This window comes from Xiphophorus maculatus, chromosome 22 (assembly GCF_002775205.1).
Source record: "Xiphophorus maculatus strain JP 163 A chromosome 22, X_maculatus-5.0-male, whole genome shotgun sequence".
NCBI classification, from domain to species: Eukaryota; Metazoa; Chordata; class Actinopteri; order Cyprinodontiformes; family Poeciliidae; genus Xiphophorus; species Xiphophorus maculatus.
In genome coordinates, this window is record NC_036464.1 from 13,009,856 (window position 1) to 13,024,974 (window position 15,119).

Consider the following 15,119-nt stretch of genomic DNA (forward strand, 5'->3'; position numbering starts at 1 on the left):
TTTCTGAAAGATTTCACAATAGGTTCTTTTTATTTTTACAATGCTTTAAAAAGAGGGAAGACTGCATTCTTGAAGCTTTTATTTTGGATGTTGAGAAGGTGCATTAAATGGGTGGGATTTGGGTAGTGGTTAGGTGGAGGTGTGGACTACCTTAAGTTGGGCAGGCAGGGGGGCAAGAATCTGGGTGCACCAGCTGGGGTCTGCTGGTCTAGGGGTTTCCTGGGTCATGTAGGCTGTTGGAAGGAAGCTCTTTAGGCCCAGGTTCACTCCGTCTACCTGAAGGAAACCACTTTGTGGGAGTTCTTTTATGTGGGGTACCTTACCATGGCCTCCACTTTGGTAATTTGAGCAAGGGTGAGATAAGTCTAGTTGGTGTGATATTGTTTCTGTGGGGTATTTAGGCCTCATTACCGAGTGGTTGGTTCCTGGCAGACGGCCTATGGCTCTACAGACTGAGCTGGGCTCAGGTGGGAATCCATTCCTCTTGACCTTCATGGGGCTATCTCACTGGGCCCAATGGCACTGTGTCCTCCCTCCACTGGTAAATCTGCTACCTGCTGATGCTAGCAGGTAGCAGTAAAACTGACTAAAAAACTTTATGCAACACAAGTATAAAACAAATAATGGTGTACGAATTCTCATAACCCTGTGTTAAACTGGCAACATGTCCAGAGTTTAATCAGTCTTTGGTCCGTTACTGGGATGACAGATTAAAATGGTCCAAAAATATCATACAAAACAGTGTACAATTGTTCTGAAATATGTTTCTCAAGATCAAACAAACATAATTTGTTAATTTTATCATTTATAGGGCATACCATAATACCATTAAATAGCTTACAAGAAACACATTACAGGCAGGAAATTTTGATAATCCATGTTGCGATGTTTCCCACCCCAGTTTTCCTCCTCCTCACACTTTGATTTGAATCCAGACTGTGGGAGTATAAAACTATCCAAACACTCATGGGAGGAGCAACCTCAGAACAGAATAATAAAGTACTTATTGTACTGAACAACCTTCAGATAGACACTGTTGAAAACAGAATATTTTTTTCCATATTGAAAAATGTATTAATTAATATTTTCAACCAGTTCAAAATAAGGCAAACATGAGAACTAATTTTTACAAGTAATTCTGGGCAAAAGCATAGATTTTTATAGTATTTGATTGCACATTGCATAATGTTTAACAAATAGAAAACCTGTAATTGTTTTGCACTTAATTGATGTGTTGATGATTCCCCTAAGAAGCAGTAACTAGTTTTGACCACTATGTGGCAGAGCAGAGCGAGCCCCTCACTTGAATTTGGGACACAGGAGAAGGAAAACATGAGGGAAATCCCAAATGAAGTATCATTTTAGCACATGTAAACACAACCTTTAATTCATAAAACCTGTGATAAATGGCCTAAGTTTAAACTGCAGAAGCACTTCAGTTTACATGTCCTAAGTTTTAAAAGAAGTTCTCAAGGTGAGAAGGAATTAAAGCACTCTAGGAACACAGCCAGAACACTTTCCACTGATTCCATGGTTTTCATAGAAATCCTACACACTGTTTGAAGGGTTAAATGTGTTGTGTAATTTCATTTGGCTTAGGCAGAGCTGAAAGCAGCCAGTAGAAGCCCTGCCTCAGCAGTTTAGCCTGCCCAATAAAGCAGCAGGCTTCATACCACTGGGACAGTCTGACAACCGCAGCCAGAGACAAGCCCATGCCACTCCGTCCAGCAGCCAGAGACATGGAGACATCCCACATCTGTGTGTGCACAAACAGAAAACAACGGAAAGAAAACGTATCATGTTTAGATGACCATAAACATGAATATGCAAAGGGCAAACCCTCAAGATGAGATACGGCCATCATCTCTAAGTTCAGGGGTGTTGGGCCCTGATCCAACACCCACTCTCAGGAACACAGGAAATGACATTTCCTACGTTTAGCAGGACACAGAGGGAAAGACAGAGAGAGGTTGACGGAGACAGCTCAGAGGGGAGAGCGAGGGAGAGAGTGGGAGTTTCTAAGTGGGAACAGAGCTTTTTCTGTTTCATATTACAGAGAAAAGAGGAGAAAGAGGAGAGGAGTTAATGGTGGGTAAGGGCTCTGGTGGTTTGTGCAGCCAGCCTCTGTTTTGAATGTAGCTGCTTTTGAAAGTGCTGTGCAGTTGTCTAGGTTTATGGATTCGCTGACTGTGGAAAATGTACTTCTCTATAGTGGTCCTGGTCCTGACTAAGACTCTGGTCACAGGTAAGTTTACTTTGTTTGCCGCAATGAAGCTCAGCAGAATTGAAAGAAGGGGTGAAACCGAGTAGCAATTAGGGCACACAGCGACATGTAAAACAGATACCTCTGTTTACTTTTAGTATGAATATCTTATTTTTACAAAAGATGCAAAGGAAAAAACTTGCATGTTTAACTGTTTTTTTTGCATGCATTTAAAGTGATTCTTGTAAGTGCTAGATTTATGTTTCTCTTGGTTTTTGACAATAAATCAAGACAATCATAAATCACATGTATATTTCACACAGATTGATAAAGTCTGCATGACTTGACCCAGCGTTTTTAAATTGACTGGGCCACCTCTTGGCCCAGTCAAGAGGTGAAAATGTGCCACACATGGAAAGGTAATTCTTATTTAGCAAAATGTTTTAGACTTAAAGTTTTGGTATCTATGATCAATCATACATTTTGTACTAAAGTTGACAAGTAAGCTTTTTCCAGAAGCTTGAACTGCACATTAATATGTCCTAGAAACTTTTTCTGCTTATCATGTTGCTTTATATAACGTTGGACCTAACCTGGGGCAGATTCCCAACTGACATAACAAGAACAAACAAAAAAGCAGCTGCAGATGTTCCAAGTTATCCCGCCTGCTGGGATTGGGTTTTACTGCACAGAAGATCAAAGTTTCCCACCTGTGGCAAATCTTTGCCTGTCTAATCACACTTATCGACTCACATTCTGTGCGACTCTGCTTCCATCAGAAGAAAACAAAAGTAAGCAGGGGAAAAAAATAACAGTTGTGCAGAACGTATGACTGGTTGATTTCCCTCTTGACCAGAATTGCTTCTTAGCGGTACAGGCAAAATTCCCTTTTGGTGATGGAAGACACATAAGCAGAGCCAGTCATACTTTATGCTTTTGACAGCATAAATCCTTCAAGCCACTGTGGGTGTGTGTACAAGCCTAGTTTGTGTAAATGCTACAATTAGCTGTAACTGTCAGGGAACACATTGTTATAAAGAATGATCTCAGACCATTCCAAGGGCAGCACATTTTCAACTCCTGTAATTTACTAATTGAAAAAAGCAAGAAAGAGTCACGCAAGCTGAGTCATTCAGTGACTGTCTGACATACTATGGCAAAGGAGTGTGTTTTTGAACACTGTACATTTTTTTATTAAGACTTTAAGAAACAAAACATAAATTTAAGAGATACATGAGGAAAACATTTATTTTTAAACTCAACTTTAATGAAATTTCTCCATAATTTCTCAAGATCTTTTATAGTTTTTCTCTGGACTTCTCATTTTGAGAGAGCAATGAGTATTTTTGTTCTCTTCTCAATTTACTTATTGACACTGTTTCATTTCTTGTAATTTCTTGCAAATTTAAAATATTAACAGTGTGCTGTGCATTTGTATTCAGCTTCCTGTTTATTCTTAAAGGTTTGTTAGTAAACATCAGTGAACAAACAGCACAATGAAGACCCAGGCACTCTGGGATATAGTGGTGGAAGTGGAGAAGTTGTCAGGAAAGTGAGGCTATAACACAACATCCTCAAAATATACATTTTTGGCCAACAATCTTCACATCGTGGATGCAGCTAAGTACAGGAAAATCCTGAAAAAGTAAATTGTTGGAGGCTGCAAAAGACTGTAGACTGTGGCAGAAGTTCGTCTTCCAGAATATTAAATAATCTAAAACATGCAGCCAAAGCTATAGTAGATTAGATTACATCTTCATTACATACACATATGCTGAAATGGCCCAGTCAAAGTCCAGGCCTTAATCCAATCACAATCTGTGGCAAGACTTGAAAAGATATTTTCCAAGACGTTTTCTATCAAGTCTGTCTTAGTTTGGGCTACCTTGCTAAGAAGAATGGTCAAAAATGTTAGTCCCTTGCTGTTAAACTTGTAGACTTGTAATTGCAACTGCTTTAAAAGTTGTTTCTACAAAGTAATGTCCTGGTACAGAAGAATACAAATACACTCATATTTCTGAACTTTTACTTATAGACATTTTATAAACCATAATTTTCCTGTTGTATGCAGTGTTGCAAGCATTGAATGAACTGTTTATGTGAACTCTGCTCTGCTTTTTGCCAACAGAGGTATGCCACACCCTGAATGTGACGGTCACCCCTGGGCCTTTGGTCATAGTCGCAGAGAGAGACAACTTGACTTTGTCCTGTCTGGTGTCTGAAAAAAAGTGGAGCAACAGTGTCCTCATTCTCCGCTGGTTCTACTTGCCTTTGACTCCTCCGACACTCAGACCTCCTCCTTTACCGACCACTTCTCCAACTGCACTCCCACCCTCCCAGTTTCTGATTGTAAGGATAGGGATCAAGAAGATACAGCAGTATGGGAACTACAGCCGTCACTTCCCCCAGCCAAAGTTTCATTTATTTGACGATGAAGGGGGAAAAGTGTACCGGTTGCTCATCATCAATATCACAGGGACGGATCAGGGCTTTTATAGCTGTAGAGTTCAGGAGATCCGAAAATACAAAAACACTTGGAGAGCCTCGTCCAATGGCTCCAGCACCACACAGCTGACAGGTAACTGAAAAATAAATTTCAGCCTCTTTTTCCTCTATAGCTAAAACTTGGTTTGCATAGAAAAAAAAAAGACAAACATACAATAGAATGGAAAAGAATCTGAAAAACAAATGGGACTGCTTGGAAATATTTCCAGTTGAAAAAAAGAAAAACACACAGTTATAGTTTGGAAACTAAAGGAACACCTCCCACTGGGTAAGGTAGCACTTTAACACTGTTGGCTATTAAACAGCAGCCTGTGTATCTGAATAGATAGACTGACTAATGAAACCACGTTGTTAAACTTTTTAAACTATAACAGAGCAGAAGGCCAAAGCAGCATAATATTGGGCAAAATATTTGTTTAAAAAAATGCAGATCAGTACTGAGTATCTTAAGCTTATGTATCAAAATCTTTATCTAATCAACATTAATTGATTAGATAAATTTACAGTTAATTGTATTGTAAATTGTGGCTTCTAATCTTTTATAGGGTTTTTTCGTAAATACATGAAAGAAAATGTGACATTTTTACATGTATTCATCATACCATAATAATTTCTTGCCACTCTATGCCCATGTCAGTAGATAACTCTCATGATGTCCATAAAAGGAGACAGCATAAAAACACCATAAACCTAAGAAAATAGGATTTTATCTAAAAGCTATTTATGGACCTCTGACCTTTGTTGGATTTCCACTGAACAGATACTCAGACCAGAAGAGAAAGATTATTAAGTTCCACCACCAACAATCTGTCTGTGTGATACACATACTTTGAAAAAAACAAGTGAAGCAATTTTAATCAGAGTTTTTGATAGAAAAGTACCATAAAATATTATAGAGATAAGTGTTGCCCATATTTATGGCAGAGTGCTCATACATGTTCCATTATCAGTATGTTTCACACAGCAAAATTACTGATGACACACAAACTCAAACCTGTTTCCTGTGAAAATAATCAATGGCTTCTTTGTAAATAACTCCCCAATGCAAACACAAGGACAGTTCAAACGTTTATTAAATAGTGTTTAAATAAACTACTTTTAGAACTGCATGGTGGCGTCGTTAGCGGCGCTGCTGCCTTTCAGCAAAAAAGGTTCCCAGCCTGGGAGCACAGTGGTTAGATGTTCTCCCCATGTATGGTTTCTCTGGTTTCCTCCCACAGTCCAAAAACATGACTGTTGGGTTAGATGGTCTGTAAATTGCCATTAGATATGTGTGTGTATGCATGTTGTTTGTTCTGTGTATTTCTCTGTTGCCGTGTGATAGACTGGCGATCTCTCAAGTGTGCACCCCACCTCTTGCACATTTACTGCTGAAGTTAGACTCAAGCACCCCTACAATTCTTTTATTTTTTTGTGTTTGGAGTTGATTTAAGATGACATAAGTCCACTTTGGCCCTAACCCCTTTTGGACTAGTTCTGAGCTTCAGGCTCTTGGCTGCAACCATTCTGGGTTTATCCTTAATAAAGATGCCAAGGGAGTCATTTACTGCGTGTAAAATTTGATCTCACTTCAAAAATCCTTCCTTGCAGAATCATAAGTTTTGTAATTCTCTCCTAGCATTGATTGAACCAAATCTTGTAGTTTACATGACAAGTTAAGGCGCATATGGCTAATTGGGTATTTCTGGATGTATGAGTAACAAATCAATGCTACGCCTCTCTGTTTATCCAATCAGGGTTCCCTCACTTTTCTTCATGTAGGAGGAAGACAAGCCTCCTGATCTACTGACCCCAGTGGTCAACAGCTCAAACTGTTTGCTTCCTTTTCAGTGTAGGAAAAGAAACCATTTGGGGAAGCTTTTAAATAAAGTTAGGGGTTAGTTTTGGTAGATAAACACTTGATTAAAAGCTTTTGTTTGTTACTGGAACAGTTTTAATTAAAATTCAGTGATCACATAATTATCATTTATGTGATCACCGTATTTTACGCAGTATGGGAACCATTTACAAAACTACCTTTGGCATTTTCAAAGAATTATCAATGAGCCCAACAGGTCAGTTCATTTTTGAGAATTTCATGTAAAAAAAAAAAAAAAAAAAAGAAAAAATATAAAATGAAAAAGTGGAAAAAAGCCAAGAAACGCAATGTTTTAGAATCTGATTGCCATAACTTTGTCAATTTTTAGACTAAACAGATTAACTGTAATTCAGACAGCATGACAAGTTATTTCACATTCCTACATATATTCATAGAAATAGTGTCCTGCACCATCTGGCCTCTCTACAGGTGTCTGCTGAGCACTGCTCTTCAACAAATCGCAGAAAGCAAAATGGGGATTTCTCCTATAATTATCCTGAAAGAATTTGTTTAGAATTGAATGCATCCTGTTGAGACATATTCTTCTTCTATTCTATCAATACAAAACTGGTCCATATTTTTTTTTTTTCAGAAAGAGCAAGAAAAACTAAGTGTTTTTCAAGTAGCTGCAGGAGAAATTGGACTTGAGTGTGAACCCAGTTCTTAGGCATTTCCATCCCAAAACAATGATCTCACACAGCCAACAGTATAACTGTATGAATATGAGGGGGAAAAGGTAATGGTGCTGAACTGGCAATGTTCTTGAACTCAAATGATGTCAGCATTCTGGGATAACTGCAGTTTTAAGTCACCAAGACTCAGAAATATTCCTGGAGAATTAAGTTTCAGCTGCTTTAGCCACGGTCAAATCCCCTAGAGATTAAACGGACCTTGAAGGATTAAATGAGGTAATTTAAAAAGCACGTAACAGTAAATAATTCTCCACAAGACTTTAACTGAGATCATGACGGGATAGTCAGATTTATTACACAAAAGTAGAACTTTTATTGGAAATCTTAAACATTTAGCTGTTGCCAAATGTTTATCTGGTGAAGTCCATTTTTATACAGTCAGGAAAACTCAAATGGGGAAAGCGCTACAGATTTAATCACATTAAATGTGACTTTAATGCCCTTAAAGTCCCATTTTTAAAAATATGATTAATCCAGGCATCATTTTGTGGTTTGTACCTGATGAAAAGCACAGCTACATTTTCATGTGGCTATACATGGCCGACTTAATACTGTTTGATTCCTAAGCTACTCATACCGTTTGGACTTCTGCACATTTTTTTTGTAATATTCAGAACAGAGGACCCAAAATTTCAGCCAGGCACAAAGTGGAAAAGGAAATGGTTTATTTATAATCAGGGTATGGGACAGGTAACCACCAGCATTAGGATAGGAACCGCTGAGGGCAGAGAACCAGGTTAGTGTCTTTTAATCTTGGGTTTCAAGGCTCAATAGAGAAAGCCACTAACCTTCTCAAGGTGCTGTAGAGAACAGGGCAAGGTTTCTGGTTCCTCAGGGAAGTGGTGGTGAGCAGTCATCGCAGGGCTTGGTTGTAGAGAACAGAATACCTCTGCAAGATGGAGACTGATCCAGAGGGTGAACACTGGTAGCAGGTAATGAGCTTAGGGGAAAATCAGAATTCAGGGAACAGAAACAGGTCAGGCACATCTAGGGGCGAGGCAGAGAGACAGGAACAGGGTTGTGTCCAGAAATCAGAAGCCAGTGAAGTGTCTGATGTGGGCAAGGCAAGGAAATCCAGGAGTCAAGAAAGATGGTCATGAGCGTGGTTAGGCAAAGGCAGTCCCGCTGGATACCTACTCACACTGACAGGTTTCAAAAATCTGGCACCATCTGCCTGCCTGAGAGCTGACTATAACTGCTGGTGAACAGGTGAATGACATGAGCCTGATTGTGCTGCAGCGCAGCAGCATGCAGGTGAACCAGATGAGCTTGATTGGAGAGGTGAAGGCTGAGGAGAAAAACAAAGCAGGCAGACAGGCCAGAATCATGACATTTTTTCATCTTATACCTACAAACCTCTGGGTTTTTTATTGCAGTTTTGTGTGCCCAATACAATTAGCCACACAAAATTAGACCAATGCACAATAGTAATAAATGTAAAAGCTAAAAGAACATCATAGATAAGAAGTGTAGCCATCCTTTGTTGTTGTTTTAGGTCAGGGGTGCCCAAAGTCGGTCCTCGGGGGCCGGCATCCTGCGTGTCTTAGTTCTTTCCCTGGTTTAACGCAGCTGGATCAAATGATGGCCCATTAGAGGCCTAAGAAGAACACTGACTTGCTGAAATGGTTGTTACTACCACCAGGGAGAGAATTAAAACATGCAGGATGCCCACCCTCAAGGATCGACTGTGGGCACCCCTGTTTAGGTGAAAGCTTTTTGGAGTATGTCTGTTTGAACAACTAGAGACTGATATTTATGTCATTTAGTCTTAAAAATAGCTCCAGCTTTTAGATTGGATGATAAATGTCTTGCCACTCTTTCTAATTCAATTCATGTCCAGACTTTCACTAGGCTCTGTGGTGACACGAATGTGTTACAATCTTAATGATTTCATTGTAGCTTTGGCAGTATGTTTGGTCACCCATATTTGGCCTGTGGCAAACCAAAAAATTATTCTCTTAATAGTAGTCATCTACTACTCTCCTCTTCCACAAAGGCAAGATTTGTGGAGTTCAAGGGGTATGAAAGCTTTTGCAAGGCACCGCACATTTTGCTTATTTTTTACTAGAAAAGCATAAAGGTTCAGGTCAGACAGAGCCATCTGACAACGCCCTGCCCTATATTCAGGGCACGCTTAGGAAGCCACGCAACCTCAGGCATCCCAGAGATGCATTGACCACAGAGCCAGGAAACACAAGAGCTGATATTATAAGGGTAAACAATGGCGAGAATAAAAAGCTGTAATCCAGGGAACCCCTTAGTTTCCAGTTTTCAACCTTCACTCAACACTTAAATTTAGGAATTATTCATATCCCAAAGATTCAGCCAAACAAGACCAATGTTTGCTTTATGACGTTCCCAATTAAGCCATTTAAACCAAACGTTTGAGTGCTGTCTGCTACGTTTTGTATCAACGGGCTGAATCTCTCTGAGCACTGGCTTTAGATTTACAACACTTTCCACATCTTCACTTTTCCTTTCTGGATGAGTGCAGATGAGCCAACAGCTGCAACATGTTCATTCTGGACTGTATATATACGTTTTAGCATAAACGTGGCGCCATTTGGTGTACAGTCAGCATTTTGCAGACACATCTGTATAACATATGTACATATAACAGCTCCTGATAGCCAACCTGTTGACCTCAGACTGTGTGGGTTAAAAACAACCATTTCTCAACTTGAGTCTTTATTCCATCAGCTGAGAACTCAAAGTTCAGACTCAAGAGGTTATTCATATGCGTATCCATTTATTCACAAAAGGTCATTGGAGACTGGACAAGTTGGGTACAGATTATGCTACAGAAATAAATTAAAAGTTTTTACTTTTACTAGCATCTTTTCACTGTATGTTTTACCAAGAAAAAGCATCTTTATAACAACCTTAACAATGTAAGATGATTTTGAAGTTCCTGCGTCTAACTCTTTAAAAATAAAAAGAGTGAATTTGCTGTGCAAATGTAAAATAGTTAAAATAACTTTTTTCTTTTCCGATTTTTTAAAATAATGTAGCTTTTCATGCCACATACTTGTACATGACAAAAGTTTGTCAGTTTTCAAGTTCAGTCAATACAGTTTGCAAACAGGTTTTTAAGAAGAAAATCCCAACCACATCATTCCTCACACGGAACATAAAACAATATGCAACTTTACTTACAAAAAAAAAAAAAAAAAAAACAGAGAAAGCTATTAGATGGCAAACAAAGCAGATTTGATTTTGAATGAAATCTAGTGGTCTGGAAACATCTGACCAGGGTGGACCTCGCCTCTAGCCCAATGTCCAGAGTTATTTATATATGGATGAATGGATGAATGGATGGGTGGATGGGGCTGGAAATGATTGTGAAGTTAATCTGATTTAATGCTTTTTTTGAATATCTTTTATGTGTATCAACAAAACAACTGTGAAGTGACAGTCAAAAGCGAATACACAGAATAAAAGAAAATCTCCTCATTTTTATCCGAGAGCAGCTGCCCAGTGAGGCCTGCAGCTTTGTGGATGTCCCCACTGTGGGTTTGGCCGATGCTTTTGAGCAGTTTTTCTTTTTTTTTCTTCACAGCAGTGGTTTGGATATTTCCATAAACCACTGAGGTTGTCTGCTCCATTGGGTCAGTGCCCACAGACATCAGCAATTTATAAAGATAGACTTGGAAATTTTATGTTCTTTAAGTGCTGTGTTCTGCTGACTTACTGCAACGTTTGTTTCTATAGTGCACTTTACTCCTGAGGATGGCAGCAGCGAGGGGCTCTGGGTTTTATTTGCAGGTAATGTCTTAAATCTCTAGACCTTCATATAACCTTTAATCATGCATAACCTTGACAATATTTTTTTGTCTCTGATTCAGATGTGTATTTGTGTGCCGTGTTGATCTGCTCACTGGGCCTGCTTTCCATCTTTTTGTTCTCCCTCGTTTTAACATGCCAGTACTTCCACAGGAGACACAGATTGAAAGGTAAATCCACACTTTTTTTCTCTACAGCAACTAATATGTAAAATAAAATGAAGTGTCACCTGTAGTTCTTACAACAAATTATTACATTCACAATGATCTTTCTTCTGATTTCTCCACAGCCAGTTATCTTTTCGTCAAATGTCCAGAAAGCAGGTACTATGTTGTTTTTTAAGACACTTACAAAACATGTTGACAAATCAAAATGGTAAACAAAATGAACATTTAAATGTTTGGTGCAATCATACATATCTCTTATATATCATACTCATGAAAGGTCATAATTAGGTCATTCCTTTTGTATCACTTTGCAGTTGTAATCCTGTCTTTCCATCAAAACAAAGTCTATAGGTTGCTCGAGGAACAATATGCTTGAAGGATTTTTAATAGAAGTCAGGAGGACTGAAGCATTTGTAGAAGATATTTTGTCACCAAGTTAATTTCTAAACCTAATTAAGCAGAGGATTTTTGTTCTCACTCCTGTGCAAGTCTCAATCTTACATGTTTTTTTTTTTTGTTTTTTTTTTACCAAGTTAGCAAAATCAAATTGCATTAGGTAATGTGACGTTTCGGTTTTACAGACCTTTTTTTTATTATTTCACTACTACAGCATCTCCATGAAATCAGGAAAACATGTAACTGCAATACTGTTGCTGAAAACTGCTATGAAAAAATAAAAATCTATATCAAGAAAGGCAAAATCTATCCAATTGGTTAAGAAATAATAGGGAACAACAGCGTAGATCAGTATGTAGCTTTAATACAAGAAAACAAAAGGCTTAAACATCCACTTTTTATAGGGAAATTACTTTTTATAGGGAAATTACGGGTGATCTTTGGATCTTCTGTTCTTTGCAGTTCTGGAGAGACTGTTACCAGCTCCAGCAGCTGCTCCAATTCTCCCCCAAGAACACGAAGAAAAGAGACAAGACAGCAGGTTGACAGAGGACCAAAACTGACACCATCTGAAGAGCCACTGTTTCAGCCACCCATCAGAGGTATACGATTGTGTTTTAACTCCTAGAAGTAGCTACATATGCCTTCAGCACTCAGCCTATTTACCCTGTAGATCCTGTTGAAAAGCCATTATCTCAATGTGGATAAAAGTAAAAGATTATTAGAAGAAAACTTCTCCAGCTCCGAATGAAAAAGAAAGCTTGGTTCAGTTTCTCTTCTCTTTCTTGCGGTTAAATTTCATGTCTCATTCCTAACACATGTGGAAGTATTAAAAAGTCCCAAAGGGCAGAAAGAGGTCAAAGCCCACAAAAAAAAAATATCACCAACTAAGAGCAGACATTAAATCTACGCCGAAAGACTAAACCATGGTCTTGTTTCACTTCTAAGCAACATCTTGCTTGAGTTAGACGTTGACTTCAACACACACAGTGACATTTGTGGATTCAAATCTCCAGGCTGTTGTTTTTCACACAATTAAGTTTCTCACATTCTGTTCTTGCAGCGCCTGTCGCAGCAAAGAGACCTCAGAAGCCCAGAAGGTTGAAGACTCAGCCGAGGAGATCTGCTACCGTAAGTCCTCTGTCTGCTTTCTGGATGCCATAAACACTTGCAGCGCTTCATTATGCATTTTTAATTTTTTTTAAAAGATGTTTTTCCTTTTATTTTGTTCTTCAAGAGCAGATTTGTTATTGAAATACGCACAAGAGGGAATATGTTTCACGACCGCGTGATTGTCTACCAGAGTTTATTGCTGTCGCTTCATTCAGTTATGAGCTTGATAATTCTATTTAGCATTATTGCTTCAGAAACTCAATTATTTACTTAGAGTGCTTCATTGGTTTAATATCCACAATGAAAGCCTCAAACGAGTACATTCAGAGGCAAACTAACTCAAAATCAGGACCACCAGTGTCTCTACTTGTGCTGTACTTGAGATTTCGCTGTGAAAAGAAGCACCGGAGATGTAAGCGTTCACATGCGGATCAGATTAGTGCAATTAGAAAGATCTGAAGGTGCTGAATAGGACTCCTTTGGCAGCAAATGTTTTCAAGTAAACTGAATGTTCCCAAAGCTCCTGCAAAAGCAGTGAACGCATAGTTTCTGCAGCTGACGAGATGCTTAGCGGGAGAATGCTGAACAGACTACGTTTCTCATTTGCGTTATCTGCCAGCTAAATTCCTCTCTTGTTTTTCTGTTCCTCCTCTAGTCCCGAGTTTCACATGAAGACAGCCTGACATACGCAGAGCTGGAGTTAGTCCGACCGCGGCAGGAGCCACCAGTCTCTCCCAGCCCTGACGCCACACCCTCCAGCTCCGACACTGTGTATGCTCAGATCCTCTTCCAGGAAGAAAAGCTATAGACCTGGCAGCTCAGCACCTCCTGGTGAGGGCAGAGATCCAGTTCTCCACCCAAAACTGAACTAAGCAGCATCTAAAGGAACATATTTATAAACTATGAGCATGATATTTAGCTGTTTTTGATGAAAGACGCTATGTTTGAGGGTAAGTGAGTGGTTTGGAGTGTGCTCTGTGCAGGTCCAGTCCTGCACATCTATTTTATTGGGGTCCTTTGCTTATTGACGTGGTCACTGGCCAGTGAGTCTGTTGTTTATAGCCCAGATTTACTGTCAACTATTGTCTATAAGCCTATGAGACTGTGTTGAAATAAACTGTTGTCTAGAATTTCTTTTTTTACCGCAGCATCATGTCACTTTAACAATCAGCTTTTTAAGCAAACTCATTATTACTGTATTAAAACTCAATACTATTATATGCTGTGGTCTGAAGTCTTTAATTTAGAAAAGTGCAGACTGAAATAATAGAAATACACCTAGCAAACAATATTGCATAACCGCCTTTTGTTTCTACAATGGCGAAAGATACACTGGATTAGGTGAATACAATTCCAGCATTACATTCCGATGCATCTGATAAGATAACTAATAATTATTTGGGGAATGTCAAAATATTCTTCTGCATGACCGTCTTTGAAACCTCACATTTCTACCTGTTTTTCCAGTAGGATCGGCCATGGGTGCAACTTGAAAAGAAGTAAACCGGTTTATTTTGATAGCTGATCATACATAGTGAGACATACAGTATATAGTGTGTTTTTGAACTAAATGGTTTGTAGCTAAACTAAGTTTCCTTCTTTGTGCCTGTTATAATAATCACACATTTACTGAATTGACACTGAGAACCTCTGTGCTTTATGAACTCTTTGGTGCTACACCTATAAATAAGTGAAGACTAATATGCCACTACAAAAGAGTGTATTGAACATGCATAAAGAAGAAACTGGATAATTTCTGAAGCAGGTGGTTAACCAGTAACAGGTAAGATATTGACATCCTATGACCTATTAACAGAACCCAACTCCAAAAATTCAATCTTTTGTCAAGTTACGCAGACACTATGTCTATGGGGATGATAATTCATCTACAGGGTTGAAATGGCTCCAACGTATGAAAGTCCAATCTATTTTGTCACAAAAATGTATATGATTTCCAGGCCAAGAACAAAGTTATTGAAAAGGTTGCATATTGTTGCTGTTTTGGCTTTTTAACAGTAGAATCCTTCTAGTTAGATTTATGCAATATAGTGTAAGCACCAATGTGCTGCAGGCTTAGGTAGCCTGAAAATATGGTGCTTGAATATGGTAATTCAATCATTTTATTGCACTTCCCCCCGATATGCATAATCTGTGCATTAATATTAGGAATTATGAAAAATTTGCAATATATTGTGCAGCACTACTTTCATTTCCTCACATTTAGAAATTGCTGGAAATTATTAGAAATTACTGCATTTGTTACTCTGCCAAAGATAACTATTATTGGACATTTTTTCTTTGTGGAAAACAAAGAAATTGGCTACGTTCATTAGAGCATGAAGGACTTTTCTCTGTATTTTTTATCTGATTCATGACACAAAAAGCCAAAGACCCTCCTCTTG

The 15,119-nt window shown here is 38.7% G+C and overlaps 1 protein-coding gene across 1 annotated transcript; it reads left to right on the plus strand.

Moving 5' to 3' along the window:
* Nucleotides 1–1,981: 1,981 nt before the first annotated feature.
* Nucleotides 1,982–13,935, plus strand: LOC102222259 (V-set and transmembrane domain-containing protein 4-like). Its single transcript, XM_005800455.2, has 8 exons — nt 1,982–2,245; nt 4,332–4,781; nt 10,970–11,023; nt 11,104–11,211; nt 11,331–11,364; nt 12,067–12,206; nt 12,668–12,735; nt 13,373–13,935. The coding sequence occupies exons 1-8, from the start codon at nt 2,197–2,199 to the stop codon at nt 13,523–13,525; spliced, it is 1,056 nt and encodes a 351-aa protein (XP_005800512.1). The 5' UTR covers nt 1,982–2,196; the 3' UTR covers nt 13,526–13,935.
* The last annotated feature ends 1,184 nt before the right edge of the window (nt 13,936–15,119 follow it).

What these genes read in the sequence shown, in the direction of transcription:
- LOC102222259 (XM_005800455.2), top strand. Translation starts at nt 2,197, where the DNA reads ATGTACTTCTCTATAGTGGTCCTGGTCCTGACTAAGACTCTGGTCACA. An exon ending in GACTAAGACTCTGGTCACAG is followed by an intron (nt 2,246 to 4,331) that starts GTAAGTTTACTT and finishes TTTTGCCAACAG; the next exon opens with AGGTATGCCACACCCTGAAT. An exon ending in CAGCACCACACAGCTGACAG is followed by an intron (nt 4,782 to 10,969) that starts GTAACTGAAAAA and finishes TTGTTTCTATAG; the next exon opens with TGCACTTTACTCCTGAGGAT.